Source organism: Tiliqua scincoides, chromosome 1 (genome assembly GCF_035046505.1).
Source record: "Tiliqua scincoides isolate rTilSci1 chromosome 1, rTilSci1.hap2, whole genome shotgun sequence".
In the NCBI taxonomy this organism is placed as follows: Eukaryota; Metazoa; Chordata; class Lepidosauria; order Squamata; family Scincidae; genus Tiliqua; species Tiliqua scincoides.
Genome location: NC_089821.1, coordinates 105,378,461 through 105,398,922, shown reverse-complemented (window position 1 = coordinate 105,398,922; position 20,462 = coordinate 105,378,461). Strand labels below are relative to the sequence as shown.

The following is a 20,462-nucleotide window of genomic DNA, read 5'->3' as shown; positions in this document are numbered from 1 at the left end:
CAGGTCCTGAGTCATGCAGGAGGGATGCTGTAGGCTGGTCCAAATATAAGGGGGTTGAATGTGAAAGGAACTGATAACCATTCAGACTCTGTAGACTTTTTATGGTCCTGTACCAATTTCCAATCTCTACCCTGGCCTCTGAGCAGCCCACTTGGAGGCAGGCTGTGCAGCGTGGCCTTTCCCAGTTTGAAGAGACACTTGGCCAACAGACTGAGGCAAAGAGGCAAAGAAGGAAGGCCCATAGCCAGGGAGACAGACCAGGGACAGACTGCACTTGCTCCCAGTGTGGAAGGGATTGTCACTCCCGAATCGGCCTTTTCAGCCACATTAGACGCTGTTCCAGAACCACCATTCAGATCGCGATACTACAGTCTTTCGAGACTGAAGGTTGCCAGCTAACCTGAATGAGTAGAGATTACTTCTTTGAATGACATACAACGATAGCCCATACACTTTGTTTCCCTGAGGTGATACAGTGTATCAGGCCTGGTCTTTTATTTCCAACTTCAGTCGGAACTATATTATAAATTGCTAAGTTAAGTGATTTAGTAATACGCTATTAACCATTTTACCATTTAGGCGTTTGATGATTTTTTTTCTCCCCCTCTAGGGAAATAAGAGCCACATGTTCTATCACAAAATACTTTTTTACAAGATAAAGTCAAAATGACACATTCAGCATTTTAAATGGTTATTATACTTTTTTCCCCACTGTGCTAATTCTGCCTAGCTTCATACGTCAAAGAAAGTTTTCAGAGCCCTGTAATGAAACATTCCCCAATGCTGCGCCATACTTTGATTCCAAAACAAAAGCTGTCCTTGTAAATGGGAGAAGCACCAGAATCTGTGCTTTGCCATCATAGTTAGAATAACATTCTATTATAGCCAGAAGTTGCATTTTTGAGATTGAGGTTGTGAAATTCATGAATACAGTTAGCTTTATTTCCCTCCCTTGGACAGTCTGCATGAACAGCCTGGCAGACATAAATATTTGCTGGATCTGCCCTGATTTCAGCAAAATTGCCTAACAATACAATCCGAGGCATATCTACTCAGAAGTAAGAATCACTGAATTTTGTGGCACTTACTCCCAAGTAGGTGGGCAAAGCATTGTAGCCCAACAGCATGAATCGTGGTTCCCCTATGTATTTTATACACTCTTGCACATATGTGTACATTACACACACATGTATAGCAGAAATTAGAAACATATGTTTCTTACCAATATTACACCAAGAGTTAAGTGGTGAAAGTTCAGCTCTGAAAGGGCACTCCTCTGGAGGAAGGAAGAGCCTGGAATGTGTTGTCTTCCTCTGTGATGGAATCTACAGCTGACAATGATTTGTAATACTCATCCTCCCAATCAAGTACTTTTATTTGCCTAAGGACAAAGAAAATACAAGCCAGTCTGAATGGAGCTACACACTTTTAGAAGTTTATGCTATATGGGTACAAGAAGGTCTTTTGCATGGATGATAAAACAAACACAATACTGTGCATGATTCCTGTGCCTGGGGAAGAGCACAGTTTTCAAAAGGGCTGGCTTCCAGTGGGCACAATCCTGAGTGTTGGTTTTGGTTATGGCACTTGTAGATCTCTTAATTTGCATGTCATTAGCACTCTCAATTGATTCACAGGCTCAGGCAAAGGAAGAGCGAATCCGCATTCTGTTCATTGCTAAATCCCTTGGACTAGTTAGGACCAGCAAGAGTGGGAGGACACTTATTATCAGATAATGCACAGCAATTGTAGCTGAAAATCCTAGCAACATGAAATACCTATTTTTTAAAAAAATCTTTTCTATCATGCCCAACTTTGTCTCTTCTCACCCATTTTGTTGGACATCCAGCCTGATGAAAAGTTCTTGGAGAAATCAAATGATTCCAAAAAGACCTGCTTAAGTACAGTTTAAAAGGAGGAGGAGGCAGGCATATTTCCCTTGGGAGACCATTCAAAGCAGGGTATCCCAAGTGATCTACCACCTGAACCCACCCCCAAAATTCTGCCATAATAATGCACAATGACCATATGCACGTCCCCATTTGAACTTCATCATCTTCATTGCCCTGCTCCAATGCCATGTTTTACTAAGTGGCTCTACCAAAATTCTGGGAGTGAATGTCTCTGCTTCCAGCATTCTCACAGCTGGTAACTTTACAAGAAGTGGTGGTGGACCTGGAGCAGGAGGAAGAAAGCCCTCCCACCCATGGCTCTCCAAATGTGCAAGAAGAGGATGGAGCAGCTGGATGGATCACAGGGGTAGGCAGCAGGCCAGAGGAGGTAGTGGGCATCTCTCACCAGTTGGCTGTCTCCCCCAACCTGCCACCTGAGGTGAGGGGTTCGGCCAGTCTCATGGCTGGTCCAGTCCTGACCTGAAGCACCTTGGCTGACAAAGATGACTGTAGAATCTGAAGAAGGGGCTCTGTAGTGGATTGAAAGTCCTAGGAAGGTTCATATGGGGAGGTGATTGCTGAGCGATTGTGCACTCCAAGTACTGTAAGGCCCAATCCTAACCAACTTTCCAGTGCTGATGTAGCCGGGCGAATGGATCGTGCGCTGCACTGGGAAGCTGGATAGGGCTGGTGCCTAAGTCAATTGGTCCCTGTGATATAATTGGTCCCTGTGATAGATATTCAATAATCAATGCAATCATCAGCATTATCACTAGGCTGTATGCAGTGGCTGTCTCACAGGAAAACAAGGAAGCATGCCACACTTCATTACAAAGTGACAGTATACACAACTATAAATGGAGACAGGAAATTGCCACTGTGAAAAAAATGGGGGGGGGGAGCACTATATGAAGCAGGCCTTAACCAAGAATGAATGGGCAAAAACCGCCTCTTCCTAAGAAGAAAATTACTCTTTTCCACCTTCCTATTGGCCTGCACTGTGGACCAGGAACATCTGCCACTCTATTGCTCATTGTCTGCCTGAGCTCACTGTTCTCAGGGATCTGCTTTCAGGACTCTCAATCCCCCACTTGTATCAAAACTCTTATAAAACAAACAGAGAAGAAGAAAAACTTTGCTGAAATTCTGTCAAGAAGAATCTTTGCTTCCCTCCCCCTTTTCTTGCAAGAGATGGTTCTCATACAGATAACAGTAGATGCAAGTTTTCTATTTGCTTCTGTAGAAAATGCCCAAAAGTTGCTATGGAGAGATAGGCTGGCTGTTTATTTTTAGACATCTCTCTAGAAAGTTTTTGCATTTTCTGTAATATCACAAAGGACGTCTTCTGTTTACAGTTGCTTAGAACTAAGAAGATAGATATTTACCCAAGTTTCCTTGGCTTCCTCTTGCTCCCTTGATATTCTAGAGTTCCCTGTGGAGAGGGCCAAGAACACACAGTCAAAGCAAAGCAGCAAGTCGTTAATTTTTAATTCAAAGTGATTTTGTGTTGAATGCAAGCAGATGCTGATAATATCAGAAGTCACAGCATAATTTTTTTGATCAAAGGGCTCAAGCGAGCCTGATGAAGCATGCATCTTGCTCGTCTTTGATAAACCACATCAATTATTCACCGTGAAGGCAGACATCCTGACATGAAAGCAACAGATAAAGAGCATAAGCACATGTTCAAGACGAGAGCTGAAGAAAGTCAAAGGGGGGGGGGTGAGCGGACAGGGTGGGGTAAGAGGGGGTTGGAACAGGTATTAATAACAAAATTATTAACTGGAAACAAAGCCAGTAAAACAGCTTTATTGTCACTTTGAACTCACATTTAACTGGTTATAATACATGTTGTCCTCAGGGCTATTCAGCATTTTGGGCTGTTGACATCTTCGACGGGGTGTTTTCAGCTTCTGTTCAAGACAGTTTTCTGAACCTGCAAGAAGATAACAGAACAGAGATCTCAGTCTTGCCAAGTGCTGCTTAGCATACTATAGAATCAAATGAATTCTGTTCTACTACGTCCTGGATTTATTAGCCAACTTGTGCCATTCTAACCAGGCACTTGGAATCTTGTTTGTAGACTAAAACTTAAAACTTGGGATCCATTTTAATATCATTTACTATAGTCTCTCGTCTCTCGTCTCTCTCTCTCTCTCTCTCTCTCTCTCTCTCACACACAGAGAGAGAGAGAGAGAGAGAGAGAGAATAGCTTGGGATATTAACTACTAGCAAAGGATGTCTAGAAAGAAGGTGTAAACCAGGGGTGTCAAACACAAGGTCTGGGAGCCAGATTCAGTCCACTGAAGCTTTTTATCTGGCCCTCAAGCTCTCAGCTGCTGAGCAGCGCTAAGGTGGCACTACTGAAAGGGTGGCCCGCATGATAATTGGGTTCTCCCATATCTTGAAATATGATCAAGATTTGCATATTTCTCTTGCAAATGACAATTTGCAGCTAATTAGTTCTTAAGTGAGAAAAAGTGCTTATTTCTGGTTTTGACCTGCTTAGTGACATCACTTCCTGCCTAATGACATCACCGCCAGCCCTCAGCAGGCATCACAAATGCTAGTCTGCCTGCTGTATGAAACAAATTTGACAACCCAGGTGTAAACCCACAACTTAATGGGACTGAGTTCCCCTGATGAATCCCTAAAAACTTTCTGGAGGAATGGTTCTGAAAAGTTCACAGCTTTGTTGCATTAATCCCAGACAGTTGGTCCAATAAAAGAGTAATCCTGTGTATCCTTTTGAACTGAGCAGCAGCAGCAGCAGCAGCAGCAGCAGCAGCAAAAGCAAATGGTACAACAAATGTTGCTGATATAAATATGTTTCTACTTTTCAAAAGACATCTAATTAAAGGTAAAATAATACTTTGCAGTAAAAGTATAGTTAATTAGAATAGGGGAAAATTTAACTGAGAACTTCAATAAATGATTTCTCATAAGAATAGCTTGTAAGAATTATCTTGCTGGATCAAATTAAGGTCCTTCTGATCTGGATCCTAAAGGTATAAGCAGGGTAAACTCATGTTGGTTGTTCCCAGTTATTCATTTGCAGAGGTATATCACCTGTGACCATGGAGGTTCCATTCATGGCCCTGAGTTGTTGAGAAACTTGCCCTAAAAAATAAAGGCTGAAAACCAAAATGTATCCTTAAGTATTCCAAGGGATCTCTCCAAACTGGGTGAATGAGCAACCAAATAGCAGTTCAGTGTCAATAAATGATTAGTGGCGTCGCTAAGGGAGTACGGGGTGTGTGGGCTGCACCGGGTGACACGCACAGGAGGGGTGACGCACATGGGGGGCTGACATACTAAAATAGCGGTGGTTAGGAGTAACCCCATCATGTTATATACCAGGGGTCTCCAAATGTTTTGGCCAGAGGGCCACATGAAATATCTGGCACAGTGCTAAGGGCCAGAAAAAAATTTAAATATAAAATTTAAATAAATAAATTAGAGATGGAACTTAGATGAATGAATAAATGAATGAGTGGGCTCATTCACTTAGTCTCTCCGGCCCTCAGAACACCCTCCAGATGCAACCAGAGCACAGCTCTGGTCATGTTCAGTCGAGTGGGCCAGAAACTTTCAGGGGACAAGAGGCTGGCAGTGGGCTGGATAGAGGCTCACTGCGGGCCGCATCTGGCCCCCGGGCCGGGGTTTGGAGACCCCTATTATATACCGTTGGATGTGGAATTTCCAGCAGAATGCAATGCAAAAAAACCGGAGTGAAAAAGTTCCTTTCTATCAAAAGTTATGGCCAAATAACTGGAGAACAAAAAATGCATGAAGCCCTATGGAAAGTGAAACTGAGCCGTATTGCACATTTACTCATGAGTAGGCGATCTTGCCTTAGTCAGTCGGAAAGGGCAGGCTGAGAGGAATCCAACAACACCAGAATGGTCCTGATCCAATGAATGCAGCCCCCCAAAACACCTGAGAAGGAAGTCCCTCCCTCCAAGCAGACAAATGTACTGAGCCCTATGGAAAGCAAAACTAAGCCTCATGGTCGTGTTTACTCGCAAGTAAGCAAACATGCCTTGGCTGGTGGTCAGGCCAGGCAAAGGGGAATGTGAAGCCACCAGAATGGTCCTGATCAGATGGAACTGGAGCGCAAAAAATGCTCCAGAAGGCAGCCTCCCCCCCCCCACTAAAAAGGATCAAAACAGAGGCTTCAGCTGATAAGGTGAACTTTTTTGAGACTTGCAAAGCCAGGTGGATCCTGACAGTGATCTGGTTTAAAGAGAAGTTCTTAAATTGAACTGGGCACTGGGTGGGACTGAAAACCTTACTGATTTTGGAGGGGGTGTGCTATTGCAGGCAGGCTACAGAGGAAATTCACTTGGTGGACCAGGGATGGCTTCTAAAGGCCTATTTAGTCCAACTTCCTTTATCTCAAAGCGGCCCGCCAGATGCCTCAGGAAGCACAACAAGATACCTGCATCCTGTTGCCACTCCCTTGCACCTGATCTTTTCAGGTAGCCTATTTCTTAAACCAAGAGGTTGCACATACCCATCAGAGCTTACAACCTGTGATGGACTTTTCTTTGATAAATCTGTCCAATCCGCTTTTAAAGGCATCAAGGTCAGAAACCGTCACCACATCCTGTGGCAAGGAGTTCCAAAGATTAATTAAACAATGGATAAAGAAATATTTTCTTTTATCTCTTGTAACTCTCCCAACACTCAGTTTTAGGAAACCCAGCCTTCCCATAGGAAACCACAGGAGTGATATGGATTAGGGGAAAAATAATCAATCATTGACATGAATGACTAACAAGTACGGAGGGTTACATAGAGTGGGATGGTGAAGCTGCTGATTTTGATGCCAATGACAGAGTGTTTGCTGTCTCAGGGTTTTAAGATGTAGGATAACTGTATCTTTTGCATGGCTTTCACCCCCCCCCCCCAATCTCTTGACAGCACAGCACATTTCCACTCACTTTGGAGCTATGATTGGTGTTCTGTATCTTCATCTAAGATAGTGTTACCTGGGAGCCCCCCTCCCATCCCCCCACTTACCCGAGAGGAAGGGAACAGGATGGTGCAGGACGAGGCCATGGTCGTGGCTGCAGAAGCAGCCTGCAAACACAGTCAGAGTACCTTTGTGGCTTGTCTGCAGCCTCCTCCAGGGCCAAGATCCTGTGAGAACTCAGGCAGGGAGCAGAGCAGGAAGGGGCAGAGCCTGACAGGCTTGCTGGCAGGCTCCTAAGGAGCCAGACAGTTGATTGGAGGTGAGGCTCTCTCCTGTGCTCCTTCCCAGGTAACAAGATGCAAGGCAGAGGAAGAGATCTTGGGAGCCTGGGCCTGAGAGTGACCGGTGGAGAGAAGGGGCAAGGAGCCCTTCTGGGCTGATAGAGGGCCAACCTCCTATGGGGCAGTTCTCAGAGGTTAGATCCAGCAGCCCCTTAAAAATTCCAGGAGACAGTGCCCTCCGATGCCAGGGCAGAACCTGTCCAGCTGAACTATCTCACTGAAATACTTCCCACAGGGAGAAGGGGGTTGATGGGCCACTGGCAACCCTCCCCGGGGGCGACGTGGGTCCTGAGTCTTTCCAACAAGCCCCAGTAGGGGGGAAACAGCACCTTTGAGCTCCAGAACCAGAGGGGATCGTGTTGATGACTGATGTATGCTAGACCCTGTGATGTAACAGGGCCAAATGAATGTAAAAAAATTGACCAGAATAAAACAGTGGTGTTGCCCCATACTGAGGCCTTCGAGACTTCTTCCTGTGTGGGGTAAGTGCCAGAGGTGTTGGAACCTTTTCCCACTTCACCCGCCCCTAAGATCCAATCCTGGGGGGGGATGCAGATGGAAGTAACAGATAGTCCAAGCACTCTCAATTAAATTGAATGCTTCTGTCAACTGCTTAACTGTTAGAGTCCACATGACATCAACCTCCTCTTCACCTTTTGTCTCCTCACATTCCTTCTGCTTCTCAAGCTCAAGCAAATACTGGGGTGAAAGTCTTCTTTGTGAGACTCTGGGCGCAATCCTAAGGCATCCTTGGGTCCATGCAAGTCCCTTCCGCCAGCCCAGGAGGGCATGTTTGCGCCGCCTCGAGTCAGCTGGGCTGGTGCAGGGATGCACGCTGGCCCACAGAGGCTGAATCCAGGCTCGGTGCTGACCTTGACAGGGAGGCTTGTGTCAGCTGAGCTTGGCCAATACAAGACTTTTGGGAGGGTGGAAAGGAGAAGGAAAGGAGGCGTTCTGGGGCAGATGGAGGGCGGTCGGGGAGCAGGAGATGGGGCTGGGACCCAGCAGATATGCTGAATCCTAGCCTCCATTCCTGAGCAGTGCAGAGCGGCTTGCAGTCTACGTAACCTACTCTACGTAACCCTCTGTACTTGCTAGTCATTAATGTCAGTGATTGATTACTTTTCCCCTAACCCATATCACTCCTATGGGAAGGCTGGGTTTCATTTACCTGTTTTCAGATATGTACTGTTTTGCAGGCACATAACTCGCACATATATCAGTACAGGCAGCTTTTGATTTTCTAAGCTCAGTGATCAGTGCAACTAAAATATTTTTAATTGGGGACACCTGTTAAAATTGAGTTGGGCACCACTGGAGGTGGCACAATTCCAAGAAGACCCATTGGGGCTGCGGTGGCTTAGCCGGGGGTAAGGGGAAGTGTTTCCCCTTACCTCCGACTGAGCCACTTCTGGCCCCTATCTAGCTCTGGATACAGCACAGGCCTTCTGGCCTGCCTGTTCCAGCACAAGATAGGATTGCATTGTTTAATAACTTCTGCACATCTCCTAATGCCACCTAATCAAAACCCACAATGATATCTCTGAAGTGAGAGATACATACTCTCTGAAAGTGTGGGAGTTTGTAGAATGATAGACAGGTGTTGGTCTCAGCATTACCCCTGAATAGTTCCACAGATTAAGAAAAGAGTAAATATTTCCATACATATATATTACATATAGAAGCATAGGCTGCTGGGGCCTGAACTGAAGAATCTGCGAGAAAGGCTGCCGTGAAGTTATGGGCAATTCATCCGCAGTTTCTTCCCTCAGGGGAAGTCAGGTTGTTGACCCACAGACAAATGGCTCTGGAGAACAGGAATTACCAGTGGAAGTTGGCAGTGCTACTGGCTCAAACATTTTCATGAAAGTCATCCCAGTCCTATTATTGCATGGGTCCCTAGGTAAACCACCAGAATCAGAGGGGAAAACAGAATTGGAGCTTAATCATCCCGTCAGTGCATGCACAACAGAAATTTCAAACTTTTCCATGACTTCAGGAGCCAAGGGACAATGCTTAATAGCAAATCTGTGAGTGGATGTATGATGAGTAGGCCTTGCCCATTCATTCTCAGTAACCTTATAGAAAGGTTCTGGGAGAGGACTGTGTAAAGCCTTGGAATTGCTTTGAGGAAAAGAGGCCTTAGAGCAGTGGTTCCCAAATTGTGCACTGTGGCATCCTCAGGCATTATGGCAAATTCACAGGAGTGCCCTTTTGCATGGTACAAGATGGCAGTGCCTGGGAAAGATGGGATGAAGAGGCTGCTGAGAAAGAAGGGGGCCATGACCATGGTAAGTTTGGGAACTGCTTCCTTAGAGCCTTTGGGCAAGGAAGATGTTTCTTTTTCCTTCTGACTTTCAGATAGTCCTCACAAGCCATCTTAAGAAAAATCTCATTACCAACCCCAACTCTTGAGTTAAAATCTGCGCCAAGAATTACTATAGCATTGGGAAAAATACTAGTCATCGCATTACATTGTTCTGAAAGAAAATTCCTATGTAATTTTTCTGGGGCTTCGGAATTTACCTATGTTTCCCCAGCAGGTACCAGTGTCATTGATTATGTTTTAATCTCAGCTTCTTTTTTGCCTTTTGTTTCTACTTTTAAAGTTGATGATTTTAAATTGAGTGACCATCTGCCTCTATGTACTGTTTTTAACGTAGGTCTACCTTGTATTGAGCCTCCTTTGTGTGATAGGGATAGTTCTATTTGTTTGGCTAAAATTAGATGGAATGACTCCACTCTTTCTGAAATTCAATTATTGTTGAACAACTCGAGTGGTAAGATTTTATGGGAACATGTTCTGACTTTAACAGAACCTGAACTTATTGTGTCTGCCTTTGAATCCTTAATGAACTATGTTCATGTTAATATTGCCAACTCTTCGGCCGTGACTGAGGCTAAAGGCAGACCCAATAATGATAACCCAGGATGGTATGATCAGGACTGCAAACGTGCTAAGGCCCATGCCAGGGTGTGTTTTGGGAACTTTAGAGCCAGCAATTCTAAGGATGATTTAAAAACTTATTTTACAGCCCTTGCTTTCCTAAAGGATCTGACTCAGTCCAAGCGACATGAGTTTATTAAAAAGTCCTGGGGAAGATTGATTCAAGCCACAATTAGCAATAACCATAAGTTATTCTGGGACATTGTCGCTAGAGCCTCCAATAAAGGTATAGGTAAGCCTAATTTGATCTCTAATCACACCTGGCGCCAACATTTTTTGGATCTTTTTTATGATCCAGCGGATGTCTGCAACGGGGGCCCAGAGATTTCTTTCTCTAATTTTGAGGCTTGGCCCGATGTATCGGAAGAGGAAATCCTTGATTTAATTGTAGCCTTAAAGTCGGGCAAGGCTCCGGGGCCTGATGCCATTCCTACCATCTGGCTCAAAGAAGATCCTTCGTTCTGGACATCTATTCTCGCCCCGCTTTTTTCATCCATTAATGCTTCTGGTTGTTTCCCTAAAGTTTGGCTTAAAGCCACAGTGATTCCCATTTTTAAAAAAGGCGACCCTAGTAAGCCGGATAACTACAGACCCATTAGTCTTATCTCTGTAGTTGGTAAGTTGTACGCTAAATTTCTTCTTCAGCGCCTTACCCAATGGATTACCCATTCTAATATCATGGGTATAGAACAAATAGGCTTTAGACAGGGGCAATCCACTATGGACCATGCCCTTATTCTTCAACATCTAGCACAAAAGTATTCTATTCAAATGAAATCAAAACTTTTTGTTGCATTTTTGGACCTTAAAGGGGCTTTTGACAATGTGAATAGAAATCTCTTATGGACAAAACTAGCTAGTATGGGGCTAGATTCTAAACTACTTGCTCTTATTCGGGGCCTATATTCCAACACATCTGCCCAGGTCAGATACACCCCAGGAGGCAACTATACTGATGAATTCCCCACCAACAAGGGGGTGAAGCAAGGCTGTGTGCTGGCTCCCACACTGTTTAATCTTTTTTTAAATGACCTGGCTCCTTCCCTGGCTACTGTTGACGGTCACCCCCCTAGGTTGGGGGATTTGCAGGTTCCAATTTTACTTTACGCTGATGATGCGGTCATTTTATCCCGTTCTAGCCTGGGTCTCAAACGTCTGATCGGTAAGTGTATAGAATTTTTTTGTGCTAACAAGTTACAAATTAACTATACCAAACCTAAAATTATAGTTTTTGGAAGATCCTGGAGTCCAAGTGTTTGGAGATTCAATGGCCAAATTATAGAACAGGTTAAAACATTTAAATATTTGGGCATTCTTTTTGCGTACAATTTAGCATGGACGTCCCATTGTTATATGGCTCGTTCTCTTGCTAAAGCCTCTTCGCAAGCCATTGTCAGCTTCTTTCACAGTAAAGGTGGCAAGTTTATTCCGGCGGCATTGAAGGCCTTCAATGCGAAATGCTCCCCCCAATTATTATATGGGGTTCCACTTTGGATTGGGTCATTCAATAATTCACTAGAGCAGATTCAATCAACTTTCTTAAGAAGCACACTGGGTTTGCCCCGGTGTGTGTCTTATGCGGTGCTCTGTCTTGAATCAGGCCAAATCCAACTTGAAACACTTGCGTGGATTAGAGCGATTAAATTTTGGCTCAAAATATTCTATAATTCTGACCCTAACACTCTTTTATATCACCTCCTTGTTGACCCTTACTTCTCTGATAAACTTTGGAGTGCAAAAATAAAACAATTGGGAGTTGAGCCTGACTTACTTGGTCATTTGCCCCAAGCTGAGGCTTTTAGGCTCATTAAAGGGAGACTCCTGGATATTCACTCCTCCAATATTTTATCTGCAGCCAATAAAACTTGTTCACCTTTATTTTATCACTTACCAGTTAAAGTAGGCGAAATTCCCAATTATCTCTATATTTTGGAATGCCCAAAGATTAGAAGGGCCTTTTCTATGGCCCGTTGTAATTCTATTCCATCTTCTGTTCTTTGGGGTAGATTTAATGGCATTCCTTTCCAGGAAAGAATTTGCCCCTGTCCTCAGCGGGCTGTAGAAACGTTAGACCACCTTCTTCTTCATTGTCCGCTTCACAATGAGGCCAGAAGGAAATGTCTGGCCCTTCAATTTCACCTTAACACCCCTGCTGAGGATTTTGCTAGATTGCAATTTTTATTAGCCTCCACTGATTTTGACATTGTTTCTCAGATAGCTAAATTTATCTCACAAATCGTGGCGACTAATCTGAAGCGTGCCCCTACTCTCTGAAGTGTTTGGTTATAGGTGATATTTGTAGTTTACTATGTTATGCTTGTGCACTTTTGTATGTTTTTTGTTGTTGTTGTATGCTTAATAATGCCTAATAAAGGTGTCTGAATCTGAAAATCTGAAAGTCCCTGAACTCTAAGACTCTTAAGTAGTACTAGTAAATGTCTCAGAGGAAAGATGAATAGCAAACAACCTGTCTTGATTACCTCTCTCACCTACTCTCTACTTAGTCAGCTCACCCTCCTCACACCTGCACAGAAATGGGAGGACCCTCTTATTAAAAGGTTTTTGATGTCTAAACTCAGTAGCAGAATTAGAGTTGCCTCTAGAACTAGGTCTCTTAGAGAAATGGCTTATGAGTCCATTCTTTTGACCACCTGTTGGAGGAAGGTGAAGAGACAGAATCGGGTATGAGTCTCCTATGTTTCCATTTAGGGCCTTTACTGGAGCAAACAGAGGAAGGGTTGCGGCTTTTATCTTTGTCCTTGTCCCTGCATTTTTCTTTTGTGCAACTTAGACAGGCATGGGCAGTCCTTGGTCAGCTTGGCAGTTTCCTGGCTAAAGAGCCCTGCACCTCTGTAGAAATGACCCACTTAACCCAGCCCATAAACTTAGTGAAACCACTTCCCTTACACAAATCTGGGAGCATGCCCTCTCTCTCAGCACTCACTATGAATTTAGAGAGCAGCAGAGTGACGTGTTGCTCCCTCAAAGTCTGGGAGGAGATAAAGTGTGCCTCAAAACCCAACTCCTCTTCATCAAAAATGGCGGCCATATGCTGAGAACTGCAGGACAGAACAGAAGGAGGGGTTCTCTAATGCAGGGAAATTGCCAAACAAAGAACACCCCCTTGGCATCAATGCTTTTGCTCAGGGCAGAGTGAAGATTAGAAAAAGCACCAATCTTTCATTTGTTTATCTAAGGCTTCAGCCTCACTTCTGCCACTCTGTCACTCCACTCAGAGGATGGTACTGTGAGGAACAATGCATGCAATCCATGATGAGAGACAACAATAACAGGCAGCCCCATTGGGCACTGGATAAGCCAAATGTGGGAAAGCTGAGGAATGTAGCAGAAGAAGTGCCAGAGGGCTGCTGCTAGTTTCAGCTTCCAGGCCAAAATTAGTGAACACCAGGGCCCAAATGACCAACTAAGATGGGGTAGAGAGATTCAGGAAGAAATCAACTGGTTTTTCTTTCATGAGAACGTACTTTGCATGAGTGTCATGCAATATATTTGTGAGCGCTGCCCAAAGCCCTGTGATGTGCTAGCCAGGCACAGTTGGTCAGGAATCGATAGACAAGTCCCTTCCCATTGCTGTTACCTCCTGCCTGACAAGCTGCCTGCCATCCAACTGGAGGATGGCAGTACTTCTTCAGTACTGAAGATTACACCAGCCTGGAACCTTTGACAGGTCATTTATTTAAGGGCGCAATCCTAACTATGCCTCGGGCTGACGCAAGTCCCTTGCATCGGCCCAGAAGGGTTGCAAATGTGCTGTAAAGCACGTTTGCGCATCCTTACAAGGAAGCCGCATCGGCACAAGGAGATGCGCCAACACATGGAGGCTGAATCCGGCCTCTGTGGCGGCTTCCCCGCAGAGTCTTACGTCGGCCTGGCTGGGCCGATGCAAGAGGAAAAGGTAGGTGTGGGGGAGGAGGGGGGAGGCATTCCTGGGGTGGGTGGGCAGCCCCAGGGGCAGGAAGCAGCAGGTGGGGCTGGGATCTGGCAGTTATGGGATCTGTTCCCAGGGAGAACGGAGCAGCTTCAAGCCACTCCGCTCTCCTCAGACTTGTGCCACCTCCAGAGGTGGCACAAGTCTGAGGAGACCCATAGGGGCCAGCAACCCTTACCCAGGAGTAAGCGGAAAAGTTTCCCCTTGCCTCTGGCTAAGCCACTTCTGGTCACAATCCTGCACTGGATACAGTGCAAACTTCCTGGCTTGCCTGTGGCAGTGCAGGATAGGATTGTGCCCTAAATGTCTTATCACTGTACTCAGTTTATTTCCCACCAAGAGGTACACCAACTAGATGCAAGTCTCTCCTCTAATATTCTAAGCTATCTGTATTCTGATTTAGTGATGTTTTGTGCTCTCCTTCCAGCCTGATACAATGACTTCTGTATAATTCCTGGGTGGTCTGCAGCTTGCATCCTCCAAAGGAAATGCCCTTTTGCTGAGCCCATTTGTCTTCTAAAATATGACTAGTAAGAAAATCTGGTAGCATTTATCACAGACAGCCATATCTAGAGGAAACCACATTAACATGTGCTTTCTGCTGTGTTGTTAAAGAGATATTGAAAATTATTTTCAAACATTTTTATCTGCCAACAAAAGGAAGGTTATTGATGGGTCAAATTACTTGCTAACACTTACTAATATATACAGCTCTATAGCGATATGCAAATTCATAGAACATTATGACTCTCTCCACCTATTTATTTACAAACTAAACATGTATAAAATGACTTTTTATTTAAAAATCCTCATGGTGGTGTACAACAGTAAGATTACAAACAACATATCAATTTAAAAATTAATAATCAAGATAAAAAAGCAGAATCAAGATATCAACATAAGACCACAGGAACTACTTAAAAGAGGGAATTCAGTCAAGGGGCAGATTAACAGCCCAATCTTACCCAGCACAGGAGCAGCAGCACTAAATGGCTACCACTGGTTCCTGTGCTGAAATTGAGCAGGCTGGAGGTCTCCTCGGGGTAAGGGGACATTTGTCCCTTTATCTCATGTACCACCCCAGCCTTCTCAATGGGACTTCTCAAGTCAGTGCTAGCTATTTTGTTGGCGCAGACTCCAGAAGCCCCGTGTCAGGCTTTCGAGCCCAACAAGGGGAATAGGATTCAGTGGAGGAGGCCTCCACCAGTTCCACCCCTTCCCAGGCCTCTCCCTCACCCCATTCTGCCCTCTCTCCACCTTACCCTCACCCAGAAAAGCCTCCCCCACCTTGCCCCTGTGCTACTCTGTGCTTACCTGCACTCTGCCAGTGGCCAGGGCTCTGCCTGTGGCATCAACAGGATGACACAGGTCTCCCTGTTGGTACTGCTTACTCATTGGGTGGTGCAAACATGCCTTACGGTATGCCTGCAACACCCAGTGCTGGTGCTGGGACCACATTACTGGTACTGAAGTGCCATGGAATTGGGTGCCCGACGCCAGTAACAAAACTAGAACTAGTCCAAGTCATATGCACAATGAAACAGGGTAATCTTCCCATTCTCCTAAAAATGGAGTGCAAAGAAGGCCTTTGGAGAGAGGGAGTTGCACATCTGAATTCACCTCGCATTAGACCCTAAAGTTCCTAAGGTTGACCAGCCCACTTCACCCATCTGACCTGGCTCCTTTGCTCCCAAACTCTCAACTACACTAGCCCTCCCTCATCACCTCAGATATAATCATGTAACCAACTCTAATTGGCACTACATGGTAACATCATCAAGTCAAATCAGAATGGGGGCAACGCTTTCTGTTCTAATTCTGATTTGGCTTCAGGATGATGCCACACAGCCAATAACATTTGGTTATATGATAACTAAAATTAAATCATAGTGCAGATAATGCCTCCTGCGTTAACTCTGGCATCTGATGAGTAGAAACCAAAAAAGCCTTCAGCAACATTGAGGAACACCACTGACACTACTGGTAGAGCTGCTCCCCCCACACATTGCCCCTGTTCACCCCTCTCCCTCCAAAATGTCTTTCCCGCTTTGAAGTCTGTGAATGGAGTGTCTTAGGTAAAGAAAAGGCATTTGAGCACCATATAAAAAAATTGCATTTCAATAAATGTTAATTATTAGAAGCTCCCTCCCTCTTCCTAACAGTTTTATACTGCCCAAAGGGACTATATGTTTTTCAAATGTTTAAGTTCTTGTTTTAAATTTGATATAATTCTTTTCCTTTTTTATGTCAGTTTGTATTTATTGTGATTGTAAGAAGTAACGAAAACTCACAATAAACTATGGCTACGAGGAAAAAAATTGCATTTTCCCAGCAGCAACATATAGGGGTTTGAAGTCTGGGAAATGCCGTATGCTCAAAACAGAAATGCTTTCTTGAGGGAAGACATCTGGATTCTGAGCAGTAAATTAGCAATTGTACATTTATTGTGGTATAAAGTGGAATTGCTGTACGTCATGGTTTGCCCATGAAAGCCTATGATCTAGAAACTGTCAAGAGTTTCTTCAAAAGGTATTAGCCAGCTTGACTGCTTACGCAGAGTACAGAGTATTTATATAGGCAGGCAGGCTTAAAATGATGTCCTCTTCCAGTCCGAGGCAGAGCTCAAGCATGCCAAGCCTACATTTAGTTGACCTCAGGCCTGTACAGATTCTACAATTCTGTGTTACAACTTGTGCATGTGCTCACTCTATTTTGATAGATTAACAGGTTTGATAGCACTGCTGTGCCACAGTAAGATTTGGGTGGCATTTTAACTCCTTAGTTGGAACCACCTGGAGAGTTGCCAAGACTGCCAACCATTTTTCCAACTATCCATTTTTTCCCCAGTGGCAAATCCACCTTTTGGGGGTAATGGTGTTCAAGTGGTGCTGTCAGCCTACTCCAGAAAGCCCTAGATATCTTGATTTTCTGAATCCATTTCCATATGACTGGTGCAAGTTTATAATGCTGGTTTCACCTGGAATTTATGCTGACCTTCTTCAGTACGGCTTTAGAAATGGGCTAACGGCCCAATCCTATGGGCTCGCTGTGCTGCCAGAACTCACATTCCAGTGGCACAGTATGCTTTATGGGAGTTGCAAGTGTGTGGTTGGTCTGTGGAACTCCTTGCCACAGGATGTGGTGATGGCGTCTAGCCTGGACGCCTTTAAAAGGGGATTGGACAAGTTTCTGGAGGAAAAATCCATTAGGGGTTACAAGCCATGATGTGTATGTGCAACCTCCTGATTTTGGAAATGGGCTATGTCACAATGCCAGATGCAAGGGAAGGCACCAGGATGAGGTCTTTTGTTATCTGGTGTGCTTCCTGGGGCATTTGGTGGGCCGCTGTGAGATACGGGAAGCTGGACTAGATGGGCCTATGGCCTGATCCAGTGGGGCTGTTCTTATGTTGTCGCACTATTCAGCGCAGCCAGGCCATCACCACAAGAGGTGAGCAGCCATGGCAGTGCACTAGTGGTTTACAGAAGTGCTCTGGCCCCAGTAAGTTGGTGTGGGGGGCAGTGGTGGGTGGCACGGGATGGAGAGCCGTGTGTGTTTGTGTCAAGGCCAGGAAGGGGGCAGTATCAGTGACAGCAGTGCTGCCAATCTCCTATTCCCCCTTTCTGGCCTTGATCTGCCTTCCTGTGCCCACGAAATTGCTGCTGCAGGTCCAAGGAGACCCATTTGGGCACCAAAGTCTTATCCCTGGTCAAGCAAATAAACAGAAGGAGGCCTCTTAGATTGCCTCCTTCAGCATGCAGTGTATGAACCGGTGGCCTGGCTACATTGGTGTGGGGAGGGGGTTAGATCAGATTGGGCTATGGATTATTATGAGATAAAAAATAATCCTGATATCTTTCATTGGACATGCTAGAATGGTGCCTTTGCCCATTTTATGAATGACTTATCATGTAAAGGTCTGTTGGGAAAATGGGTGGAATGCTGTCCTTCAATCCTGAAAATGCTTCATAGGATGGTATTCTTATCTGGAAGTCCTTAAGAGCTGTAGACTTCAGAGTTTAGTCTTGCCATTCCTTCTCAATAATCTAAGCTTATGTAAAGCAGGGCAGGGAGTAGGGATGGGAACAAACTTCTTTTTAAATATTCAGGCATTAGGAAATTAACAGCAAGAGGTGGAGGAACAACCCAACAAATAAAATGTAATAGAGCCATTTAAAGGATTGCATTAATAATTAAGATGATAAACAATTTTTTTTTAAAAAAATGTATCAGTATGACCATAAAGACAGCAAAAGCACTGCTGGTTTTCAACCTTTAATGTCAGATTCAACATAAAAGTGCAACTCTTAATTATTGGCAAATATTAGCACAGGCTCCTGGGAGCTCATCATAACGTTTCAAGGTTCAAGTTCATGAAAATTTAAGCAATGTTTAAAATCATGTTAATTTGTTCTTTGTTTCTTCTCCTACTAATTTAATTTATTCCAAAGTACTTTGGTTCTCAAGTTCAGATATATTGATTGTGCCTATGTAACGCATTGTAATAGCCTGGGGAGAAGACTTTTGTGGAGGAAAAAATAAAACATGTCTTTGTTCTCCTTTGATAATTTATAAGTATTTTGATGCTTTTGAGAATTTCCAGTTTCCCTTTGGATTGCATCTTTTCTTTCAAGATTTATTTTTCCCTCTTGAAGTCTCAAGAAAAATGGGTAGAGGATTTCACAAATTCTCATAGAGTACATCTTCTGTCTGAATATTACAATAATTAATGGATGTTCGTCCTGAATCTTGGTTCCAATGAAGAAACATATTCTCTCATCAATGTGTAAGTACTCTGAAATAATGGGGAATTTGAGACCAGGATCTCACTTTATAAGCATAACATCAAAAGAAGCTTCATTCAAAATCAAGGCTTTGGTAAAGTCAAAATGAAACTTGAGAACCACAAGTGTGATAATGCTGTGATTGGTTTACACAGTCAAGTTTCAGAGGTTGTTATCTTGAGATACCACACCTCACATCCTTGTGTAATTCACTTTACCAGGTGGTGCATGTTCAGTTCATTCAAATCCTTGATTTACTCCCTGAATGTGGAAAGAAGTTAGAGGTGCATTCAGAGGTTGCTATCCCATGATAAATGATAGTGTGTGAATAGCCGCTTGGTCAAGTTTCATCACAGGTCGTAAATACTATATTTATTTTATATCCTGCCTTTCTTTAATTGTGGAACTGGGGCTAGCTGGTGGTTACCTATCTAGGCACTGACCGGACCTAGATCTGCTTCACTTCAGCAAGATGACTTTAACATATGCTATCAGTTCAGGGCCTGGGTTCCAAAGCTATTTATTACTGATACCAATAATGGTGCCTGCTACATCTAAACCCCCTTTCCGGGCCTGATCCGCCCGCATGGACCAACGCAGTCTTGTGCCAGTGATATCACTTCTGGGTCTTACTTTGAAACAAGGGGATCAGTGTCCCCTTACCCCAAAGAGACCTCCAGCAGCCAAAACTTCTCCATGGGGTGCAGTGGAGGCTATGCCAGCACTGCTGCACCGCTGTAGGATTGGACGGTTAGAGACCTATGAAGCCTAGAGTCAAGCCATAAACCAAATGCCCATCAACTCAATCCCATTCATTTATATGGCTAGATAGCTAATCCAAATATGAATGATCATGTTAATATACAATGTGTTAACATTAGGCAAATATGAATACACGAGGATTTTTTTTATAAGACACCATCTCTTCCACTATGATCCATAGTAACTTGTATAACCTCTGAAGATTCAAAACATCCTGAGCATGAATGGCTTTCAAAAGTCCTGATTTCTGGGTCTTAGTGCCAAATGAGAAATAACTGTTTGCTTTCAGAAGCAGAAACAGAGAAGAAAGCTGTGGCATCAGTGTGACCTTCTATGTGGATTATTTATTGCCCAATCCTATCCACCTCCACTAGTGCCAGTGCAGCCATATAGACAGACTGCAGGCTGCTTCCTATGGTGGCTGGGAGGGTGATCAGACAGCCAGCAGGAGGGAAGTAAAAATATTTTAAAAAACTCAGTAGGCTGCCTGATCTCTGTGGGTCTCCTTGGACCTATGCCAGCCATTTTGTTGAGGTAAATCTGAAGAGAGAAAAGGGACTGGGCAGCCTGAGAAAGTAGGGACAGATCTGGCACATGCTGGTGCAGCAACAATGCACCCCTTCCCTGCCTCTGCCCTCCCCTAATCCACCCTGAAACTCCCCCTGCCCTCCCCCCTCTGCCCAAAAGACACCTCTGCTGCCAACTTACTGGAGCTGATGGAGGCTTCTGGAGCCGCTGCTGTGCACACCACACCACACCACTGTCCATTTGCAGCAGTGGCCCAGAAGTATGCCATGGTAGCCCAGCTTTGGTGCTGCCATAAAGGGCCTTGTACTGGCAGAACACTAGTTCCAGCATTGCAAGACCCA

The 20,462-nt window shown here is 44.4% G+C and overlaps 1 protein-coding gene across 6 annotated transcripts in view; it reads right to left on the bottom strand.

The window, feature by feature from the left end:
* Positions 1 to 20,462, bottom strand: part of MYO3B (myosin IIIB) — a 309,268-nt gene that overhangs the window by 31,639 nt on the left and 257,167 nt on the right. For all 6 annotated transcript variants that reach the window (XM_066612192.1, XM_066612189.1, XM_066612190.1 and 3 more), the window contains 3 exons: positions 3,722 to 3,828; positions 3,278 to 3,324; positions 1,223 to 1,381 (listed from right to left, as the gene is read on the bottom strand). In XM_066612192.1, coding sequence (XP_066468289.1) covers positions 1,255 to 1,381; positions 3,278 to 3,324; positions 3,722 to 3,828 — 281 coding nt within the window. In that variant the 3' untranslated portion in view covers positions 1,223 to 1,254. The remainder of the gene's footprint in view (positions 1 to 1,222; positions 1,382 to 3,277; positions 3,325 to 3,721; positions 3,829 to 20,462) is intronic.